The 23,779-nt window shown below is 36.5% G+C and overlaps 1 protein-coding gene across 7 annotated transcripts in view; it reads left to right on the top strand.

Annotated features, from left to right (window-relative positions):
- The window catches only part of dnc (phosphodiesterase dunce), a 437,944-nt gene that overhangs the window by 216,017 nt on the left and 198,148 nt on the right, over window positions 1-23,779 (top strand). Inside the window, exons 1-2 of one of the 7 annotated variants that reach the window (XM_076540896.1) lie at window positions 182-670; window positions 15,695-16,043. The exons of the other annotated variants lie outside the window; for them this stretch is intronic. Of the exons in view, the coding sequence (XP_076397011.1) occupies window positions 15,910-16,043 (134 nt within the window). The 5' untranslated portion in view covers window positions 182-670; window positions 15,695-15,909. Of the gene's footprint in view, window positions 1-181; window positions 671-15,694; window positions 16,044-23,779 lie in introns of those variants that run through there. 7 annotated transcript variants of the gene reach the window in all.

The raw sequence follows: 23,779 nt of genomic DNA, 5'->3' as shown, positions 1-23,779 counted from the left end.
AGGGTTAAGCGCGGCCGATAAATTGAAGCAAGACATTAGTCTTCGTGCTTGTCCGCGCTCGTTCGGGTGGGTTCGTTCGCGGGCCGAGATATCCAGCAGCGCCGCAGCGCGGGTAGTTTCGTGGCTGCTCACTATGGTGTTAGTCGGCTGATCTACTTGTTCGGTTGAATTCGCGCGAAAAGCGATCGCCCGGACAAGGCGTTGAATCGAAAGGTCCGTTAAACGATCGTTAACGCTCGATGAAAACGCTTGATGTTTTATGATGAGATCGGCCGGCGAAACGTGCTCCTTCGTGTTTCTCCGTGTCCTTCCGTGTAGTGCCTCGGGCGGCTAGTCAGTCAGTCAGTCAGTCAGTCGTGTACGGTGCCGGCTGGTGCGCGCATCGTGCGCTGTTGCGTCTGTTCGTCGCGTGCCGCGCTCCAAAACGTTGTTTTTTCTTGCCATCGAAAATGAAGACCGCCACGAAGTGGGCCGTGCCGTGATCCGTTTATGTCGCGGACATTTCCAGCGGCCACTTCAGTCGCGACTGGTGTGCTCGTGCCTGGTGTTGTGTGTGTAAATATACGTGCGTATCGCGAACGAAGCTCTGTACGTGCCCTGCCCCTTTTTTTTCGCCGCCGACGAGAGTGCGTTGACACAACGCACCACGCTACGCACGATTAATTAAGCCGTGAGTAGAAAAAAATTTGTTAGCTTTTGGTCGACACGGGACACGCACGAGATCCGCGCTTTCCTTTTTTCGAAACTACGCGCGCGAATGTGCACTTGTACCGACGAACGCTTTTCGCATCGTGGTTCAAAGAAATGGCGAATTTTTTAATGACAGCCTCGTTAAATCTTTCTTTCTGGTTGACAAGCATAAAATTGTATAATAAAAATTATGCAATTATATATATATTGTTAAATATATTTTTTGTGATGTGTACCATTTTGACCCTTGTATGACCCTTGAACTGTATTGAGTATTTTGCAAGGGAAGGTTATGATGTTCCTTGTTATTATTCTAACCTAACCTGAATCATCGTGATATTAGGTAGAACAACCTGATCTAACCTAGCATTAACAGTAACATAATCTTAACTTGATCCTAACCTACATAAAGAACCTTAATTCTATTAGAATCAAACTAAATATAATTTTCTCTCGCCTCTAATTTAAATTAATTAAGGTTAATTCAATCGTAAGTTGACTTAATGCAACCTAACTTTAACTTAAGGTTAGAGAACCTAATCTAATTTTGAGTTAACTTAAGTCTAAGTCAAGTCTAATTCTAACTTAATTTAATGGTAGAGTTAGGTTTAGACTATTTGTTGAATTAGGTCAGGTTAAGTCTATTACTTAGGTTAGATCAGATCAAACCTACTTACACGATGTTAGGCTACATTAGGTCTACTCACATGAGGTTAGATCAGATTATGCCTATTCACATCACGTTAGGTTAAATTAGACTTATTCACACGAGGTTAGATCAGATTATGACTATTCATATAAGGTTAGACTAAATTAGACTTATTCACATGAGGTTAGATCAGATTTTGACTATTCATATAAGGTTACACTAAATTAGACTTATTCACACGAGGTTAGATCAGATTATGACTATTCATATAAGGTTAGACTAAATTAGACTTATTCGCACGAGGTTAGATCAGATTATGACTATTCGTATAAGGTTAGACTAAATTAGGCTTATTCACATGAGGTTAGATTAAATTATGCCTATTGACTTAACGTTAGGTTAAATTAGACTTATTCACACAAGGTTAGATCAGATTATTTCTATTCACATAAGGTTAGACTAAATTAGGCCTATTCGCATGAGGTTAGATTAAATTATGTCTATTGACTTAACGTTAGGTTAAATTAGACTTATTCACACAAGGTTAGATCAGGTTATGTTTATTCACAGAAGGTTAGACTAAATTAGTCCCATTCACATGAGGTAAGACCACGTCACGCCTATTCACATAATGCTAGACTAAGTCATGTTAGGTTAGGTTAAGCCTATTCACATAAAGTTAGTGCAAATTAAGTCCAGTCATAAAGAGATCAAACTAAATCTACTCACACGAGGTTAGACTCGAACATACCCATTAATATAAGGTTAGATTGGGTTAGTCCAAGAATCATCAATATTTCCATTGAAGTACCACCTCAATTAATACACTGTACTTAACAATCGTAATTATAAAATTGCGTGAGACCTTTTCGTGATTACCCATGTCCAGATTTTAAGGTAACCATAAATTACCGTGACGGTACAAATCTATCACTGTAGAAGAACATAATCGAACAAGGGTGTTAAGGGTTGGAATGGATCCAGACAATGCGAGCATCGCTTATATATCACTTTAGAGCATGACACAAGTCATTATGCACGCCATTACGATTTCCGGAACGTTTCGATTCGTCACCGTTGACAGCCGTACAACAAGTGTCAAATATCGAACCGACATTATCAATAACAGAAAGAGTTACATCCATTCGATAAACATACATGTATTGTTCCAGCCGCGAGAAAAATGCGTATTCACTTATGCAAATGTAATCCAACGAAATTCATGTCGTTTGAATATTTGATTGGACAGCGGATCAAGTCCCGTGTCTCGTGCGTGTCTCTCGTAAGAAAGATTTTGTTGGAATTCGTAAGCGGGAATAACGGTATCAGTGCCCTGTGAGAATCGTCGACGAAATCGCGCGAAGAGGAAGTGAAAATTTCGCAGCGCGAGCGTTTTTATCTGCGCTCCGAACCCGGAAGTCACTTAAATAATGCAGGCGTGCGTAGAACCGTGACTAAGTAAACACCACTTTCTTCCTTTTCAATTTACATGAAAATTATTCGAAAACCGAAATAAATGGCTACGATCAATTTTTCACCTCGGATGTAAAATTTCTAATATTTTTATCAGCGCCATTTGTCAATTTTATTAGCGGATCTTGAAATTCGAAAGGTTTATTTATTGCCGCAGCGAAAACGACCAGGGATTTAAGGGTGTTTTTAGATTTACAGGATTGAAATATAAGTTTGAATATTTTTATTCACACAGGTGCCATACGCAAAAATAATATTACAACACACACGTTTTGTAATCTTTCCCTGCATGGCTACTCGATCGAAACACAAATTATATAACTTGAACTCCGGCGAATTAGAAAAAATGTGAATTCGTGACTGGTCGATTTATTACACAACCGAGAAAGGCATGTTTCATCGCCTTTTCAAGTTCTGTAAACTTCGACATCTCGGATTAGAATATGAATAGTTATTTATGCATTCAAGGCGACTCATTGAATATTGCGAAATTTAAGCATGCTAATTTAAACTTGGTCGTTAAAAATCCTCGGCGAAATATGGTGGAACGGATAGAACTACCTTTGACACGAAACTCCCAGGACGATACACTCAGGAAGAGTCCCGTTTCGCCGAAAAGCGAGAAATCAATCTTACACACATTCCCGTGGGATGTGAAACGATTTAGTTAGCCTTTCGTCGGTTTCGGAGCTCCGTTGCAATTTCCTGTTACGATACCCCTGTATTCAACAGCACTCAACTGATCAAACATGGAAACTTTTCAAAAAAGGTGCAATTTCCGACAATAAAACCCAAACAAAAAGTGCGCATAATTATTGTATAATTATGCACGCGACCCTTCAGGTCCCGTGACTCAAAAAGGGGAAACGCGTCCTGTTGTCATCAGCCAATCCTGTATCTAAAAAATCCCTGTCAAAGAGGCCGCAAAACTTTTGAAACGATGGCCGACACCGAGGGATAGGGTCGTAAAAATATCTACTTTGCCGTTGCAGAAAGTTTGTTGTGCATTCGCTTCGAAGTTGCAATTAAAGTCCATAGTTCAGGGACAGCGCAGCTTATGATCGATTGAAAATAAAATACGCGACAAGATATTGCCCGATCGGAAATTAGGTTTGAAAGTGTCTGAATCCTCTGTTGCCTATGTCTTTCTGAATTAAATATGCCACACCCGAGGGCAATTCTCTTGGCAGTAAGTGGCCTAACGCCTTTCGATGTGGAGGTATAGTGAATCTGGGAATGGAGGTAATGTAGAACTTGGTTAGGTTAGTAGGGTTACATGTGGACACGGACGGATTTGTTTAAATTTTGGAAAGTAGAACTTCATAGCGTCAGTATGTTCACATATGGACACAGATGGATTTGTTCAAATTTTGGAAAGTAGAACTTCATAGCGTCAGTATGTTCACATGTGGACACAGATGGATTTCTTCAAATTTTGGAAAGTAGAACTTTATATCGTCAGTATGTTCACATATGGACACAGATGGATTTGTTCAAATTTTGGAAAGTGGAACTTCATAGCATCAGTATGTTCACATATGGACACAGATGGATTTGTTCAAATTTTGGGAAGTAGAACTTCATAGCGTCAGTACGTTCACATATGGACACAGATGGATTTGTTCAAATTTTGGAAAGTAGAACTTCATAACGTCAGTACGTTCACATATGGACACGGATGGATTTTTTCAAATTTTGGAAAGTAGAATTTCATAGCGTCAGTATGTTCACATATGGACACAGATGGATTTGTTCAAATTTTGGAAAGTGGAACTTCATAGCGTCAGTACGTTCACATATGGACACAGATGGATTTGTTCAAATTTTGGAAAGTAGAACTTCATATCATTAGTATGTCCACATCTGCTGTGGACGGGGGACTGATTTCTCCAAATTTTGAAAAATAGAACTTCACATCGTCAGTACGTTCACACCTAATGTGGACATGGACGGATATCTTCAAATTTTTGAAAGTTCAAGTTGTATGCGATTACTAAGTGTATAGTCGAGGTAGATAGTCTTTTCTGATGAAAATATACTCTAGTGGAAGAACAAGATTTGTTGTAACAGTCGAAAGCTAGGACGTCCTCCCAAACCATGGCACTTGGGACTTCTAGTTTTCTGGGGGTCTAGTGCTTTCTAGGTACTCCTTAGGTCTTAGGCTCCTTTTATGGTCTCCCTATATGAACCTCGAGTAATCCATCAAGTTTTCAAGAGGTATTGCTTCCTTGCACGCCTTAGGGCATAGAAGCCTAGGCTACTCTAAGTGGCTCTTAGGCTTTTCCCAAAACTCCCTCAAGATTTTCATACAAGAGTTCTAAGTTATTCTAAGTTATTCTAAGCTAAGAGTTGCAAGAGTTAGGCTACTATAGGTGAACACTCGAAAGCTAGCATGTCCCATGGACGTCCTAGAAGTATGGCTCTTAGGACTTCAAGGTTTCTGGGGATTTAGTGCTTTCTAGTGTATTTCATAAGTCTTAGGCTCTTCTTATGATCTCCCTATATGAACCTTGAGTGATCCATCAAGTTTTCAAGAAGTTTCCTTGCAGAATACGCCCTAGAGCATAGGAGGCTAGGCTACCCTAAGTGGCTCCTAGGCTTTTCCCAAAACTCCCTGAAGATTTTTATACAAGAGTTCTAAGATTATCAAAGGCTGTAAAGAATTCCTAAACTCTAATTTGCTTGAAATGTCTTCTTCAAGTTTACCTCAAGTTTCCCTAGATTCTCTGAATCTTTCTAAAACCAATAGCATACGATGTGTGCTTCTAAAACCAATAAGATGTGTGTCTCCTCATCTTCATTTTTCTTAGCATACATGTGATATTTTAATTAACACTCAAACCACCAAACCAGTCAAATGACCGCTCCACAAAGCTTATCATTATAACAGACACATTTTGTTAAAATACACCACTTGAAATCAGACTTGATTTTCACCAAGATAAAGAATAAAAGTGTACTAATTTATGTTTCATCGTTTGTGTATTTATTTGTCAACTTCGTTTAAATTTTTATTTTTCAATTTCATTAAATTAATTCCAAGTTAAGTACACGTATGCCTGTAGGTTCAGTGTTAAAGAATAAGATACGAGAGGTGTCGTCGATCGGTATACTGACGTTTGATATGAAGCTTGCCACATATTTATGTCATACTTATCGATTTGTGACGATCATTTGGTTGAGGATTTGGTTTAAGAAGCACCTTTTTCGAGCCATTAGCTGACCAAACCGTTTTATGTCTTCTTCGAGACAGTTTCATTTGTCCGCGACAAAAAATGGTGTCCTTTAGCAGAATTGAAGCCCAAAAGCTGGCGTATCGTGTATCCGTTTGATCGATATCTAACTGGAGAGGATGACATGTGGTTTACCGACACAATGCCAGGGCATATCACGGTTGAACACGGTTCAGGACACCAACAACTATCGTCTGCGGATTCAATGGCGACGGACTGCATTGTTCCAAAGCGTTTGCCGTGTAATTAAGAACAGATACTTTGCTATTGGATCTTTGGCGACTCAGACGTTTCGGACGAACGGAAATCGGTCGAACATTCTTCCTGAACAATATTTCCTGAATTAACAAAGTAACATACGTTCTTGAGGATAAAGATGGATAAATATTGCACGAATAAATGGATAAATAAATTATCGACTAAATTTTGGCTTTGCAAAATTCTTCGCATTTTCTGTAAACGAAAACATGGAAGATTGGCCCCGGTTCAATGATGGAGGCTCTTGCGAATTTTCAGATAATGGAAGCCTCGGAGTATCTCGAAAATTACGAGACTCGATAAATTAAATGTAAAACGTGATCGAACCGGTGACAAGGAGATTAGAAAAAAAAATAGGTTAAAATTGTCGAATGAATCTTCGTTCTTCGCGGTTTATTTCCTTGAAACACGGCTTCGAAGATTTACAAGGTGCATGTGCACTTAACTCGAGCCATCATACTTCACTACCATAACTCGGTGTCAAGAGCAGAGTTTTCTTGAAAGAAAAACACCGTGAAATGCGAAAAGAATTTCTCTTTGTTCGAAGTCTTTATGGAAGCGCAAAAAACGTTACTCCTTGAAAAATTCATTTATTTTGAGTCGACCTGTAGAGAGCGAGGAAATTAAGAAATTCTCATGAAATTATTGAAGATAATTTCAATTATTAAATTTTAAGTTAATCAGCACGGGACCGCAAATCTGTTCAGTGACCGTAAAGATTGATTAGCATATCACGTGTGAATCGATCACGCGTGCAATAATGCAACCTTCGAAATATTTTTAATTGTTGAAATTATGATACGTGGATATATTTGTCGGAATGACACGAAGCCAAGTAAACAGGTGAGATCGAAATAAATTATGCGATCGACGACTAAAGTCTCTAAATTTACGTTTGGCACGCAAATTGCTTTCCAATAATCGTATGCACGATACTCGTCTGAAGAGTCGTACGATTTCCTCTTGCATCATCATCGATAACACTTATTCGATCGATCACTAATATCAGCACACATGTTTTTTATGTACACGTGATTATTGCTTTCGACACGAATTGCAAGATTTCGATCGTGAACGTATGAAACTGCTATCAATTTTTATGGGTGTGGTGGACTCTCGTTATAATGCCGATTGTGCATATGTCATTGTTCACTCTCGTTATATTGCCGATTGTGCATATGTCATTGTTGACTCTCCTTATATTTCCAATTGTACATGCATTACTTTTGGCTCTCGTTATATTGCCGATTGTACACATGTTATTGTTGACTCTCGTTATATTGCCGATTGTACACACGTCGCTTAAAGATAGATGGAATGATAGAGATTGCACTGATAATCGAAATTGTTCAATTTGGATCAGAGTAAATTTTAATTCTAAGTAAATTTTAAATTAAATTTAAAGTTAATTTGAGTTGAATTTGTGAAGGTAAAATTTTGTATGTTATAAACTTTTAAAGCTTGATATATTTATTGCTTATTATTTTAGTTTTCTTGAAATTTCAATACGTACAAATTTTTGTGGGGTTATGGTGTGGTTGACTCTCGTTATATTGCCGATTGTGTTCAAGTAATTTAAAGATAAGTGGAATGATAGAGATTGCATCAATAATCAAATTTCAAAAATTTGGAACAGAGTAAATTTTAATTCTAAATAAATTTTAAATTAAATTAATTTATTAGTTAATTTAGGTAAAATTTGCAAAAATAAAATTTTGTATGTTATAAACTTTTAAAGCTTGATATATTTATTGATTATTATTTTAGTTTTCTTGAAACTTCAATACGTATAAATTTATATGAGGTTAAAGTGTGGGTGACTCTCGTTATATTGCCGATTGTGTTCAAGTAATTTAAAGATAAGTGGAATGATAGAGATTGCACCAATAATCAAAATTTTTTAATCTGGAACAAAGTAAAATTGTGTACGTTATAAATTTGCAATACCTGATATATTTATTGACCATTATTTCAGAGTTCGAATTTAAATATTTCCTAAAGTACAATTTCATTGAGTGGAAACAATTTGAAGTAGATCTCGATAATATAGGATATTTATGAGGCATTAATATATTCTCTACTGTAATATATTTTCGACCACGACCATATAAAACGCTGGTATAAATTTCGATGAGTGTCACGATACGATAGACTCTCGTTATATCGCCGATTCTGGAGCTCCACTTTAAAGTCATTTAAAGATAAATTGAAGTGAATCACAATAATAAAAACTTTAAATCCTCCAACAATATAAATTTCAAATTATTTTCTAAATAAATTATAAATCATTTAAATTCACCAAATTAAAATTTTCGAAATTCCAAACTTTCACCTCTCGAAATATTTATTAACCACTTCCGTATTCTTGAAATTTCAAACTTCGATTTCGACGAATAAAAACATGAAACAGATATGGAAGCGATATTCATATACTAACAATATATATTATCACCAAATTCTTTCCGGCTGTAAAAATTTTTATCGAAATTCTTGGAAAAACGCGCGTCATAAATTGTAATACTGTTTTGGCAAGTCGAGGTGGAAAATTTTCCAGTCTGAGAACGACAACGTTAAGAGCGTCTGGTTATTGTCTGAATCTACTTAAAGTGGAAAACGGTGTCTGGTTCCTTAAGCCCGTTTCTATTAACCGCGTCTGATCACCGAACTCTCCTACTTAAACCGACTGCGATAAATTCCGAGAACAATTCTTCATTGTCACTTAATGAATTAGTGTCCAGATATGTTTAATTGACTTCCGAACATTCATTAATTCCTAATTAAACTTTCCACTGAAATTTATCGTCATTAACCCAGTCATTATTATTCATTTCGACCGAAATTTCGATCGTTGCGAACTACGGACGATTTCCTTTATTTCGTTTTCTTCGATAAATTTATAAATACTCTTTTCTTAATAAATTTATAAATTTATAACTCTTTCGATAAAGTAATCTACAAAGTCTTATTCGTGCATATTTTTATTTATTTTTTATCTCGCATTATATTTGGTTTCTTCTGACATGTCTTTTTGAATATATTTCATTTCTTTTTGTGCCTTTTGAAATATATTCCATTTCTTTTTATAGGTCTCCTATATTTCTTTTTATACAATTTCTTGCAGCATATTTCATTTCTTTTTATATATTGTTGACACATATTTTCCGTAAATTATACCACGCTTTAAAATTCGTATTTATAGTATATTGTACACAATTTTCAAACGTTTCGAATATTTCACTACGATTTTTCAAACATCGTCAAAATAAATTATACGTGAAAACTAAAAATAAATTCGTATGAAATGTAAAAGTTTCTTGTGTAAACCGAGAAAATGTTTATTAAAGAAAAACAGAGGTCCCAAGAAAAATCCGATAATTAACAAACAATCGATGGACTGCAAGGGATTGGTCTGCGTGTACAGGGGAATTCCGATCATTTCACCGGCGACAGAATCGAAATTCTCAGCATTTCTGATTATCGAGGAATCTAGTTTAGAACGTGGAAACGTGCCGGTACCGAAGGGAACGTCACCCGCAGAACCCGGGAGCATCGATTGCATAGGTTTTTTTCGCGATCCGTGCAACCAGACGGAATGAGTTTCTCCATTCTTCAGCTTCCGTCGATAACACGACCCTCGTGAATCCTCGAATCGACCTATCGTCGTAACTGTTTTCCAAACCTTCGGAATCCTTGACCACGACACAATCCTTGTTTCCCGAACGAGCAAAAACCTTTACATCGTTTTTTTGCCTGAGAAAATACTCGATTTATCTGGGAATTTTCGACGAAACGTTTGCACAGCAATTTTCGGCGAAGCTTTATCTTCAAATTCATGTAAGTTTCATTTCGTGATGCTTTTATGTCGTGTATCGCATTTGTTATACTTTGAAATTTATTATCTGAGGCTTAGCTCCTCGTATTTCCCTGCGCTAGGGGCTTAGAGGCGGGAGAATGAAATACAAACGTCACAGTGAATAAGTGTTCTCAATGAAGGACACTAGAAGGAAAATATCGAGGATTTAATGCATTCAAAGAGTAGAGCTTCGTGACTTTGAAAACAGTTTGCAACAAACTTTGCTGATCCAAGTTTTTAGTTCCTCTTGAAGATTTCAAGGTGCAACAAAACGTTGCGTATCCATCAGGATAATGGTTGGAGCAGTTCCAAAAATACGAGATATTGGATTTCGTTACTCCATGGTTCCTGCAACTTGGACCATGGGTTCAAACCTTTTAATCCATTATTGATTCCAATCACTTAAGGTCGAACCTAAGATTCAATGTGTATTTAACCTTTGCACTACGATTTATTTGTCAGGTCAATCACTACAATATTAAAACAGATATACACAATTTTACTGTACCACTACTGTTCTATTTTACTATTCTACTAATTCACTATACATCTACCTATTTCTTTAAGCCCTTAACCTACAATTTTTCAGACAGTTGCGTCATTCACAGCTGGCTAATTTCTACAACGTTGAGGCAACAAAGAAAATTAAAATGTGAAGTACATTTTGCCTTCAGCGATCCTTGATTGTACAGATTATTAGAATTGAACCAAAAACAGAAATGCAGTGAAAATACGAGTCTGGTATATCACGCACTGTAGTGTGCGTCACGAGTGCGTCGCGATATTGTAATGCAAGGTTACACTAATATACAACTGTTCTATTTCTCTCCGACACTATACAACTATTTCACTGTACTACCCTTCTATTCCACTATTCCTCATACTTAACAAAAAATTTCATCTTTTCTGGTTAATCAAAACTTGAGCAACCGTGACATAAAAATTTGACTGGAAGTTAACCTCTTGTGCTATGATTTGTCAGGTGTCTCAGAACTAATCACAATATTAAAACAGGGAAAGAAAGTTGAAATGTTATGTCAATTTAGTATCAAACGACTATGCAATTGGACTTGAACTGCAAATGCGTATTAAAAATTCGAGTAAAATTGATGACGAAGTACGAGTGCGTCACGAATGCGTCACGAGTCAGACTCGTCGAAAGAGTGCGAGGGGTTAAATTGTCATCGGAGAGATGGAGTTACTAGGTGACTGGTACGAGTTCCATTTTAATTTCTTCTTCGTGTTCACAAAATAAAATCTTACTAGCTATGTTAACTTTAACATGAAGTGCAGTTGAGGTTATCTAACCTTATTTTTCTCAAAATAGTGCGAGGGGTTAAAGCTATTTTACATATTGAAAAGATTTAGAGTAAGTTTGAGGTTCAGAAATTTAGTCGATTTTAAAGTCGAAATGTTGTGGCAATTTGGTGTCGATCGACTGTGCAAATTATTGAATTCCAAATATGTATTAAAAATTTGAGTAAAAAAGATCACCAAGTACGAGTGTGTCAGACTTGTCAAAAGACTGCAATCATCAAAATTAATGCATCGAGAAGGTATTTTGAAGTTGTCAATTGTACAAAAAATAAAATTTGATATTCAAGGATTTTGATATTGCGTGTTTCAAGTAATTTAAACCTCCCTAAATAGAAATAAGAAAATGTTTGGCACGTGTTATCATATTCCTTGCAATCTGAAATGCAGTATCTGCCAAGCGAACGATATTCAAGACGCAACAGCTGTTTCTAGATATTTCATTAAAGATATCAAAACGTCCCTCCTTCTCTCGAAAGTGCATCTAAATTGCAACCATTCAGAGTACTATCGTTTTCATCTTCAGTCTAACATTTCCGTTTGTTATTTTACCTAATTAATGCAGAACAATTATAACGCGAGTGCACTACACATTTCGGTTAGGTTTAGGTTATGTTTCGTTCGCGTTTTACGGGTGGCGCTAGTAGTAGTGATTTTATTAATAAATTGCTATGAAGTTAGTTTTAAAGGTCAGAATCGAACAATGGTCACTCGGAATATAATTTTGGAGATTTCAATACAACATAAAACAAACAAGGACCGAAACGTATTAATTTTCTACCGGGGGTTTCTAAAAATCCCCAAAATCCGCCAAAAATTATTCTCGAAGTATTTGAACCCAAATTTGACCCTTAATGATTAATATTATTAATGATTGTCAAGGGTTAATAATATACATAGATGTACGTGTGTTATTTGTCAACGTCATCCATATTAATTGCAATTTTAAAACAGTACACCGTATCCATTATGTCCGAAAATAAATTTTGTAGCCTGTTGCGTTGAATCCTGGGAAATTCGATAATTTTTCTCATTTGTATTCCTGTAGCGAGAAAAGTTTGTCGGAATTCGCAAGCAAAAATGGCCAAAAAGACACGTGAACATCGCGATCCACGAGAAGAATTTTAATAGCTTATTTTGTCGAGGTCTCGTGTTACACACTGTCAAAATTCAACTCATTTTGAAACGTGATTTACGTTGACGAATTTCGAAGACTTTCTACGAATTTTTTCACCGTACTCTATAACGTCTTTTGTTCACATTTTATATCGTTTTATATTTAACGGACTGACATTGAAACTTCTCCATCGTAAAAATCACGGCTCGCGAAAACACGATTGAAAAATTTTATTTTGTTTCGAGTGTACCGAAATAAGATGTGTTTGGTGCAAAAATATGCTTTGTATCGAGATTTCAAATTTAATTTATATATTAGCTGTTATTGTAATTTTTAGTTTTTTTCATTTTTAATTTTTGTAAATTTTAATTTTTGTCACTTTTAATTTTTGTAAATTTTAATTTTTGTAAATTTTAATTTTTGTAAATTTTAATTTTTGTCGTTTTTAATTTTTGTCATTTTTAATTTTCGTCATTTTTAATTTTTATAAATTTTAATTTTTGTCATTTTTAATTTTTGTCACTTTCAATTTTGGTCATTTTTAATTTTTGTAAATTTTAAATTTTGTCATTTTTAATTTTCGTCATTTTTAATTTTTGTCATTTTTAATTTTCGTCATTTTTAATTTTCGTCATTTTTAATTTTCGTCATTTTTAATTTTTGTCTCTTTCAATTTTTGTCACTTTTAATTTTCGTCATTTTCAATGTTGTAAATTTCTTATACGGAGTTATTGAATTTTAAATAACTGAAAAATCATTAACAGTTTGAAAACTTAAATTGTAGCGACAACCAATAAATTTCCATAAAACCATCTAATCATCGAGGTGTTTATGCGAGCGATCGGCGAAAAGCCTGCGCGATTAACGTTGCACAATGGTGCAGCTGCCCTTATTGCATTATTATTAATAAGCTTTCGAGCTAAAGGGTACAAAGACGATCGATAATCGATTATCGATTATCACACTCTAACTTCCACACAATTAAATCGATATTTCGACAGCGGCCTATACTGCAGAATACACGCAACCTTTTTATCTAAAAACAACTTGTTATAAAATAATTCTTTTAAATTCGACACTTTTGAATTTCATCAAAAATTTAAAAACTCTTTTTTTAACGAACTTTTTTAATTAACGTGGGGTTGAAGATTTGGATACTGCAAAGTATGAACAATTTTAAAAATGTGAACATTTAAAAAAAAAATTAAATTAAAAATGTTTTTGAATTTTTAGAGTCAAGTATAATAAACATATGGTTAATAATTCATAAAGCAAATTATTTCCTGTTTTTATTTGCCATCAATATAATGATACTCCAAGCCGTGAAAAATGTACCGGGAATTAAAAGAAAAAAAGTGACGAATCAATGTAGAACAAGATTTTTCATTTGTCCCGTAATGAATGAAACGCGAGAAGAAATAAATGATGCGTGTTCAATACATATGATCAGTGGATTGCGTTCCATTTTTTATCCCCGTGCAAACGATCGGGCGTGATCGCTTATTGCACGATACTTATCCGTTCAATTTGAATTGACGTTTTACGAGCAATAAAAAACGATCGATATGAGAAATTATGATGCTTTCGTGGAAACCTTGAACATCGAACCGTGATTCCACGATCTTCCTCGGGTACATCATTAACAAACGTTAATGTTCTTTGAATACATACCAGTTTTGAATATTTAAATGAAGGAGGGAAAGAAGTGGCTTGTTACGTAATGTTACCGATTCAGGCGTTAATTGACACATTTGTACAATTAGAGGCACAAATTTTGATACTCAGAAACTGTTCAGGTAATTAGTATATAATGGAGAAAGTTTGCTAATGAAAGTTACTTAATGTTTAATAATTTTACTAAAACCGGTCGTTTTCGCTACTGCGTATAATTTAATTCCCGATAATATATCGAGAACCGTAAACACGATTTACGGAAGAACGAATGTTATTTGCGACGAATAAAAAACACACCCCGCTTCGTACAAATTGTTCTTTCCGAGCAATTTAACCCAAAAATTCACACGGCACTGTTACAATCTGGGTAGAAAGGATCCGCATAAATTCTGCGGGATTGAGGGGGTCTCCGTACTTCAAATGGAGCCCTATTTAACCTTTTGTAAGGTAGCACTGCGCAGTAAAGCCGAACTATTCTCAAAGAAACTTTCGGAGGAGTTCGAAAGAAATTGACGGGCACAATTTAAGAGTGAAGTTTAAATGTTCGAGCTTCGATTTCCATCACGAAACATTGTCCTAAAAGAGTCCGGAACTTACACAATTTTATTTGAAATAAATTCATTTAAGTAAAGTCGATTTAAAATAGTTTTTATTCATAATACAGTTATAGTGTGTTAAAATGCATTTGGTTAGGCTAGAACTGAAAATTGTATACTTTGGCTTGATACCAGTATAAATACTGAGATCCTGTTAGTCTCATGCCAATTACGCGTGAGTAATCGTATTTCGTATGTTTACAAATATCTGGAGCGCTAGGTGGTAAATTATTGCTTATATTACTGTTTTAATACGTTTGTTATACAGTAAATATCTTGAAATGTGTGAAAAATTGGTAAATTCACTGTAGAATACGAGTTTTTAGTAGATGTGTTGATCTACGCATGCGTGAGCTCGGTACAGACTGCGCGCACCGTTCTGCGCACGCAACAATCTGCGCATGCGTGAGCTCTGTATAGGCTGCGTGCGTAACGACCTGCGCAGTGCGAGCCTCAATACGACTCGCGAGTACGCATGTCTATCACTACGGGCCCAGATCAATTGTAAATCTAATTAATTTGTACTTTATAAATGTATACATAGTCAAATCTTATTGTCAAACGAAATATTGATTGTTTTTATTATTCCACATAAGTAGATATACCACTATAAGTTATAATAATAATTTCTATACATTGTTTCGAATTTTGAAGCTTCCTTTCTGAGACTTGCACTAAACTTGTCAAATACTGAGATCAATACAAAGAAAAGTTATTTTATATTAAACTAAAAGTAAGGAAAATACTCAGTTAAAGAGAGAAAGTGCCATCAACTGCTACTTTACAAAAGGGTATGTTCCTAACCTTCCGCATTCCAAAGCCGTTTCTCCTGCGTAGTCTCACCGGATGTTCGAATCGACGATCTCCTAATCGGGCACGAATGAAGAATGCCCGTTTCATAGTCGAAGAGACGGGAAGTTGGTGGCTCGATATTCTCGCTGATCGATCGAGAGCGAGAAACGGTGAGTGATGCACGATCGAAGAGCAATTCGAGTCGAGGAGGGCGGGTTAAATGTGTCGTTTTGCTGACCTAACGAACGACACCCTGGAAGATGAGCAGCCTTCAGGTACCGGAGCTTCGGCTTCCGGCCGGGGACGGAGGCGGAAGTGGCGGGAAGGGCACAGCCCCTTTACTGCTCGTTCCTCAAAGTAGCGTGCCAAGGAGGAGGCATTCCTGGATCTGCGGGTGAGTGTTTCTTATTTCCCGCCTTTTCAATATTCATTTTATCGGATACCAATGTATCCCTTTAAGGACGCACGAGTCCATGAACTGTGAGTGGGGTATCTTGTACGGAAGGAGAATCGATAATTTTATTATCGACAGCAAGACAGGTGGAAAATTATGTCGTGCTATTGTAGAAAAATTTACTTTGTCGCTAATTGCAACCTTTGGTATAAAATATTCCTTTGGTAATATCGTAACACATGTCTCTTTTTCAATAAAAATCTGTTCGAACAATTGTGATAAAAATATTCGAATTAATAAATGTTTCGATTCGAACGCTTTTCAAATATTTGCTCGTCGAATTTCTATAGAACGAGTATTGAAAGTCTCGCGTCGTTCGATGAAAAACAATTAATAGACTCGATGAACAAATGTTTTTGAATCCCGTTGATCACCCAGGTTTTATCGCCTATCAAACTGTTGGCCATTAAGTTCATGGATTTTGATGGGACGCGACAGATTCACCGACAATTTCATTAACATCGATGAATCGAGCTGGCGACTAATCGAAATTAATTGCCTCGCTCGTTCGCTTGCTAATGAGGATTTAACGGGGCTGATTTGAAAAACAATTACCACGAGATCATTTTGCTATCGAACTGGGTAATTGTACAACGATCACCGCTAATTATCGATATTACATCGGTAAAAATTAATTGTGCTAATATTTCAACGAATATATTAAAATCGTTACATAAGATATTCTTGTTTTTATCGCACGAACTCTTCCCCGGTTAGCGAGAGGTGGTTGCACAAAGAACCCTTGCAGGGTTATTCAAGTAACGGCTACATTTTATTATTTTTATTTTGTTAAACTACACGTGCGTTCTTCAGCAACAATGGCTTCTTTGCTTTATGCGTTCGATCGGATCGCTGAACGCCAAAGGGTTAATTGTAAAATATTTACTTTAAATTTTTTTCGCTTTTTTTGCGAATATTAACATCCTTATTATGCTTGTAAGTTTGAGATGGAAATATACTGGATAGCTTTACAATTGATAATACAGTGCGTGGTAATATGTGATGTAAAGTACACATGGTATTTCAACGAGTAGTGATACGAGTAGTATTACAGCACGCGTTATTTCAGCGCGTGGTAATGCAATGCGTGGTAATTTGGACCGTCGTAGTACCACGTATCGTATTTCAACGCGTGATAATTCTACTTGTGGTGGTAGCGACGTATCATATTTCAACGCGTGGTAATTCGACTCGTGGTACTACTACATATCGTATTTCAACGCGTGGTGATTCCACATATCGTATTTCAACGCGTGGTAGTACCACGCATCGAATTTCAACGCGTGGTGGTTCCACGTATTGTATTTCAACGCGTGGTAGTACCACGTATCGAATTTCAACGCGTGGTGGTTCCACGTATCATATTTCAACGCGTGGTAGTACCACGTATCGTATTTCAACGCGTGGTGATTCCACATATCGTATTTCAACGCGTGGTAGTATCACGCATCGAATTTCAACGCGTGGTAGTACCACGTATCGTATTTCAACGCGTGGTAGTATCACGCATCGAATTTCAACGCGTGGTAGTACCACGCATCGAATTTCAACGCGTGGTGGTTCCACGCATCGAATTTCAACGCGTGATGCTTCCACGTATTGTATTTCAACGCGTGGTAGTACCACGCATCGTATTTCAACGCGTGGTAGTACCACGTATCGTATTTCAACGCGTGGTAGTACCACGCATCGAATTTCAACGCGTGATGCTTCCACGTATCGTACTTCAACGCGTGGTAACACCTCGTATCGAATTTCAACGCGTGGTGGTACCACGTATCGAATTTCAACGCGTGGTAGTACCACGTATCGTATTTCAACGCGTGGTAGTACCACATATCGTATTTCAACGCGTGATAGTGCTACGTATCGAATTTCAACGCGTGGTAGTACCACGTATCGTATTTCAACGCGTGGTAATTCGACTCGTGGTGGTACCACGTATCACATTTCAACTTATGATAATGCAACGCGTGGTATTTCGACGCGTGGTACTTCGGTTCGTGGTAGTTCAACTCATCACATTTTAAAGCGTGTTATTTCAATACCTGGTAATACAATGCTTGGTATTTTGACGCTTGATATTCTGATGCGTGGTAGTCCAACACATATTGCACATGGTAGAAAATTCTACACATGGTACTACAATCTTTGACAATGTAACACACTATCAAGCTACCACGTTCTCCCTACTTTTATGAATGCTTGCCATTCAGACTAGCATATCTGTAAACATTTTGTATAACTGCTATGATAATCTTCTGATAATTCTGCTATTCACTACCTTTCTTATGATTTTTATCCTTAGTGTTCTTGAAATTCTTATCATTCTTGTGACGGTCGTCACTATCATTCTTATGATAATCATCCTTATCATTCTTGTAACGGTCATCACTTCTTATGAGAATTATCCTCGTCGTTCTTAAACGAATCTATTCATTCTTATGATAATTGTTCTTATCATTCTTGTAATGATTACCTTTGTCATTCTTATCATAATGAACCTTATTATTGTTACACTAATGCTAACAATTCTTATAATAATCATCCTCATCATATGATAGTCTTCATCATAACATCATGACAAATTATCAATCACACGATAACGATGACAACCCTCTCACAAATACTTCCCTTAAGGACTGTCGTCTCTGAAGTTTGCAAATGCCTGTACAAATAGGCAGCAAGTAATATGAGGAAGACACTTAAGTAGTCCCCAGTATCGTTTCATTCTTATTCGCGGTTAGGATGTTCAAGTTTCTTGGACATGATCGAGAATGTTGAACAGCGCTGAGAATAGAAGTCGAGAGAGTTTTAGACTGTTGAACGACGGAAAGTAGGAGGACACACTTGTCCTCAATCCTTCTTCTTAAATGAAGATGGAGGACTCGTTTCCAGCCTGTTTATCCGGCTGGTATCACGCGTCAAACCACATGGAGCTGGTTTTCTGCGTGTAGCCCGAGTGAAACCTCATTTGTTATCTTCTCTTCCAACTTGGCATCAGGAAGAAATAGAAATTGTTGAAAGCAACGTCTCCATTAACCATTATTAATAAAATACCGTCGATATTCAGAGCGAGGCGAAGTTTTAAATATTTTTTTTTTTGGCCGGATGAAAATTTGTTCGGGGTAGAATTTCTCATAAAACGAGCAAGAGGGAAATCGAGCGTCTTCGTGTCGGCGATGATGAAATCCGGGAATATCGATTTCAGGTGGCCTAGGCTTTCGCGTTTTCAGCTCTACTTTTCCTCTTCTATTTATCCTACACCTAGAAATCGGAACAGCTTTCAAGGCCATTCGGATTCGAGTTCTTCAGCCTTTTCAAAGACCCGAAGAATGCGATCTTTTGAAAGCGAATTCAAAGGGAAACCCAATTTTTATCTTCGATTATGATTAAAAGACCTTCGTTAATCATTCTCTTCTGAAAATACGCGGGCTATTAACATACGATTATTAAAGTTTTATGCAAAGCTCGCAAATTACCGTTATTTGCAAATACAACTCGAGGATGTTGCGAACTCATTAAAATCGTAATTATCTCAATTTGTTTATTTAAATTTAATAACAATCTGTTTTATATCTCGGCACGAGATGAGAGCGGATATTAAAATGGTAAACAGCGTTTATTAAAATGCTGAAATACAAAATTAATCTTATGGAGTGGAAAAATTCGAGGATTAATGTACGTGTTAATTAAATTAATTTTAACGTAAATGTTTGTTTTTTGTTGCAGGTAAGTTCATTTGATATTCCGCGATACGCAACGAGACGTCACGTGAGTAGAATACGACATTTTACGTTTATAATATATCTAGATTGCTAAGCTGGCTGACAGCTAAACGAATTTACAAAGGGTGAAAAGCCCTTCACATTCTAGGTTAATCCTTACCCACTGAGAATACCTGAAACGAGTTTCTCTTACGTTCACACGTCGGCGACTTAGAAAAATTCAATTTCGTTTTATGCACCAACAGCTTGCTCGTTCTTTATCAGTTTCACGATATCCAATTACTTCGTTTTAATCATTTTTCGCTTAGCAGCTGCTGGGATGCGATATATTTTCACCTCTGATTTCAGTCGTTGGAAATAATTTAACGATGGGAAATAGTTCAATTAATTAATTTCGCGGAGGTTGTTACTTCGGTGGTGCTTGATTCTTTTTAGAATTTTTAATTTTGGAACTCTGAAATTTTGAAGTTTTGCAATTTTTAAGATTGCAGCTTTGCGGGGTATTCTATTAAAATATTTATGAGTTTGCAAATTTGTTATAATCCACATGTTCCAAAATTCCAAATCCACTTGCAAATTCTAGTAGTTCCATATTTTCAAATTTGCAAATTTCTTAATTTTCAAATTACCAAATTTGACAGCACCACAATTTCCAAATTTTACAATTCCACAATGGCCAGATTACACAATTCCCAATTTCTAAAGTTTTCTAAGTCCACAATTCCCAAATTTTGCAATTCCACGATTTCTAAATTTCACCCTTTTGCAATTCCACAATTCTCAAATACGGCAATTCCAAGATTTCTAAACATAAGAACTGTGCAATTCCACAATTTCCCAATTTCACAATTCCACAATTGCCAAATTCCATAATTTGTCAATTCCCAAAGTCCGCAATTCCACAATTCCTAAAATCCCAAATTTCGCAATTCCACGATTCCTAAATTTCACCGTTTCGTAATTCCACAATTCTCAAATACCGCAATTCCACGATTTCTAAATTTCAAAATTATCCCATTCCACAATTCCTTAATTTTAGAATTCCGCAATTCCATAATTTCACAATTCCCAATTTTCACAATCCCACCATTCCCCAATTTCACCGTTTCGCAATTCCACAATTCTCAAATACCGCAATTCCACGTTTACTAAATTTGAGAATTGTGCAGTTCCACAATTCCCCAATTCTACAATTTCGTAATTCCATAATTCCATAATTTCACTATTCTCGGAGTTCGCAATTCCACAATTCCCAAATTTCGCAGTTGCACGATTCCTAAATTTGACCGTTTCGCAATTCCACAATTTCTAAATTTCACACTTGCGCAATTCCACAATTCCCAATTCCACAATTCCGCAATTCCATAATTGCACAATTGCCCAATTCCATAGCTTCACAATTCCCAAAGTCCGCATTTCCACAGTTCCTAAATTTCACAATTCCGCAATTCCTACTTTCAGCAATTGCATAATTTCGCAATTCCACTAGTTCATAATTCCACCCTATGCAAATTTGACAATTTCGCAATTCCACAGTTCACATACTACACAACTCACGAATTCTACAATTTCAAAACTCTACAATTTCTTACTTCCCAAGTGCACAAGTCCCCAACTTCTCTAAATTTCCTGAACCTTACCTGTCCCTAATTTTCCCTAAATTTCCGAGTCACAAATTAGTCCCGTTCCCGCGAATGGCATTGTTGCCCGTGAAACAAACCACCCGATATATGGCGTAGCGTTCCGGAGGTCAAGAACACCCGCCGTGGTTTTATTACCTTCTTATTTATAGTCGTCGGTGGTTCGTTGCTTTCGAGCCTCGTCTTTCACTGGTAAAGTGATAAGATAAAGAAGTCGTGGCACGAGATTCGCGTTCCATCGAATTTTATTCACGTCGTCGATCGAAATAACAAATGGCCTCATGGTAATGCGAACTTGCTGCTCGGCGACCGGGAAAATCGAGCGATTTTTCCGAATTTAAAATAGAATACCAGCTAGGTCGTGCTAACAAATTTTTGGAACGCAAAAAAATTCAGCGTTTTCGAGCTCCGTATTACATTAATAAAAATGTAAATTGCGGCCCGTGTTTCGGTATCCAGCTTTCCTGTTAGGATTTTAGGAAAGCTTAATATAGCAGAAGCTCAATGGCTAATCCGAGCTTACTACCAAATAGAATACTGAGCTGAGCTTCCTAAAGTGCTTAATACTCTGGAACACTAACTAGAGTTCAATTTTCATTTTTGTTCTTTAGCGTTAAACATGTCTGTGTAGGCCAAGTCGATCGTGTATCAATTACTGGTAATTGATAGAAATGAATAGATCGATATCATGTTCAAGTTGCGTTCACAATATGTTTGATACAATATAGAAACTAATTTATCCTACTGTTTTAAACACTTCATATAAATTTGGAGCTAAATGATCAGCTAATAATGATCTTCTATGAACTGAATGTGATACTCCATATATGTGCAAGCTCACATAACATATGTAAGTGACGCGCATTGTATATGCAAGAACACATAACATATGTAAGTGACGCGCATTGTATATGCAAGAACACATAACATATGTAAGTGACGCGCATTGTATATGCAAGAACACATAACATATGTAAGTGACACGCCATGTATATGCAAGTTCACATGACATATGTAAGTGACACGCTATGTATGTGCAAGTCTACATAACATATGTAAGTGACACACCTTGTGTATGCAAGAACATATAACATATGTAAGTGACACGCCATGTATATGCAAGTCCACATAACATATGTAAGTGACATGCCTTGTATATGCAAGTCTACATAACATATGTAAGTGACACGTCATGTATATGCAAGAACACATAACATATATAAGTGACACACCTTGTATATGCAAGAACACATAACATATGTAAGTGACATGCCATGTATATGCAAGTCTACATAACATATCTAAGTGACACGCCATATATGTGCAAGTCCACATAACATATGTAAGTGATACACCTTGTATATGCAAGAACACATAACATATGTAAGTGACACGCCATGTATATGCAAGAACACATAACATATGTAAGTGACACGTCATGTATATGCAAGTCTATATAACATATGTAAGTGACACACCTTTTATGTGCAAGAACACATAACATATGTAAGTGACACGCCATATATGTGCAAGTCCACATAACATATGTAAGTGACACGCCATATAAATAGAGATTCATATAACATATGAAAATACTGCACATAAATAGAAGTCCATAAGTGTCCACACAACACCACATACCCTAATCTGTGTGCCATACAACATTTAGTGCCCTAAGTCCAATAGCCAATAGGTCCACAAACCATGGAGTCTAATACCACGTCATATGAGTACCCTAACATCGTAACACAGCTCCACTGTTCTAATGCAGGCTCTATAACCCTCAGACTGAGAAGTCTAATACCTCTGGTCTAATACCTCAACACAGGTTATGCACTATATAATGAGGAGATTAATATCCCGACGTAAGTTCAGAGCAGGATCCAATATCCCGTAAACAGTGGCTTCTGAGTTCAATATCACAACAAGGGTTCAATACTTTAACGATATCTAGCAAATGTCCCTCATAAATTTAGTACTGTTGGAGTCCATAGAAAGATTCAGGTGTATTTTGTAAAGAAAAAAGATAAGTGAGATTTGACCAATCCAGATTTAAGTTCACCTCACATATGGAAATACTGCATATGGATAGAAGTCCACATAAGTGTCCCTTATATCAATTCAGTAGTCCGTGGACCCAGTATCTCATACAAGGATTCAGGTGTATTTGGATTCGTAATCTGAAAGATAACTTGGACCAGTCAAATCCTGGGACTTGACTCTACATCCTAGTCCACCTCACATATGGAAATACTGCATATGTATAAATAGAAGTCCACATAAGCTTCCCTCAAACAAATTCAGTATT

Source organism: Megachile rotundata, chromosome 16 (genome assembly GCF_050947335.1).
Source record: "Megachile rotundata isolate GNS110a chromosome 16, iyMegRotu1, whole genome shotgun sequence".
In the NCBI taxonomy this organism is placed as follows: Eukaryota; Metazoa; Arthropoda; class Insecta; order Hymenoptera; family Megachilidae; genus Megachile; species Megachile rotundata.
The sequence above is the reverse complement of the archived record's forward strand: the minus strand, read 5'-3'. Positions and strand labels throughout refer to the sequence as shown.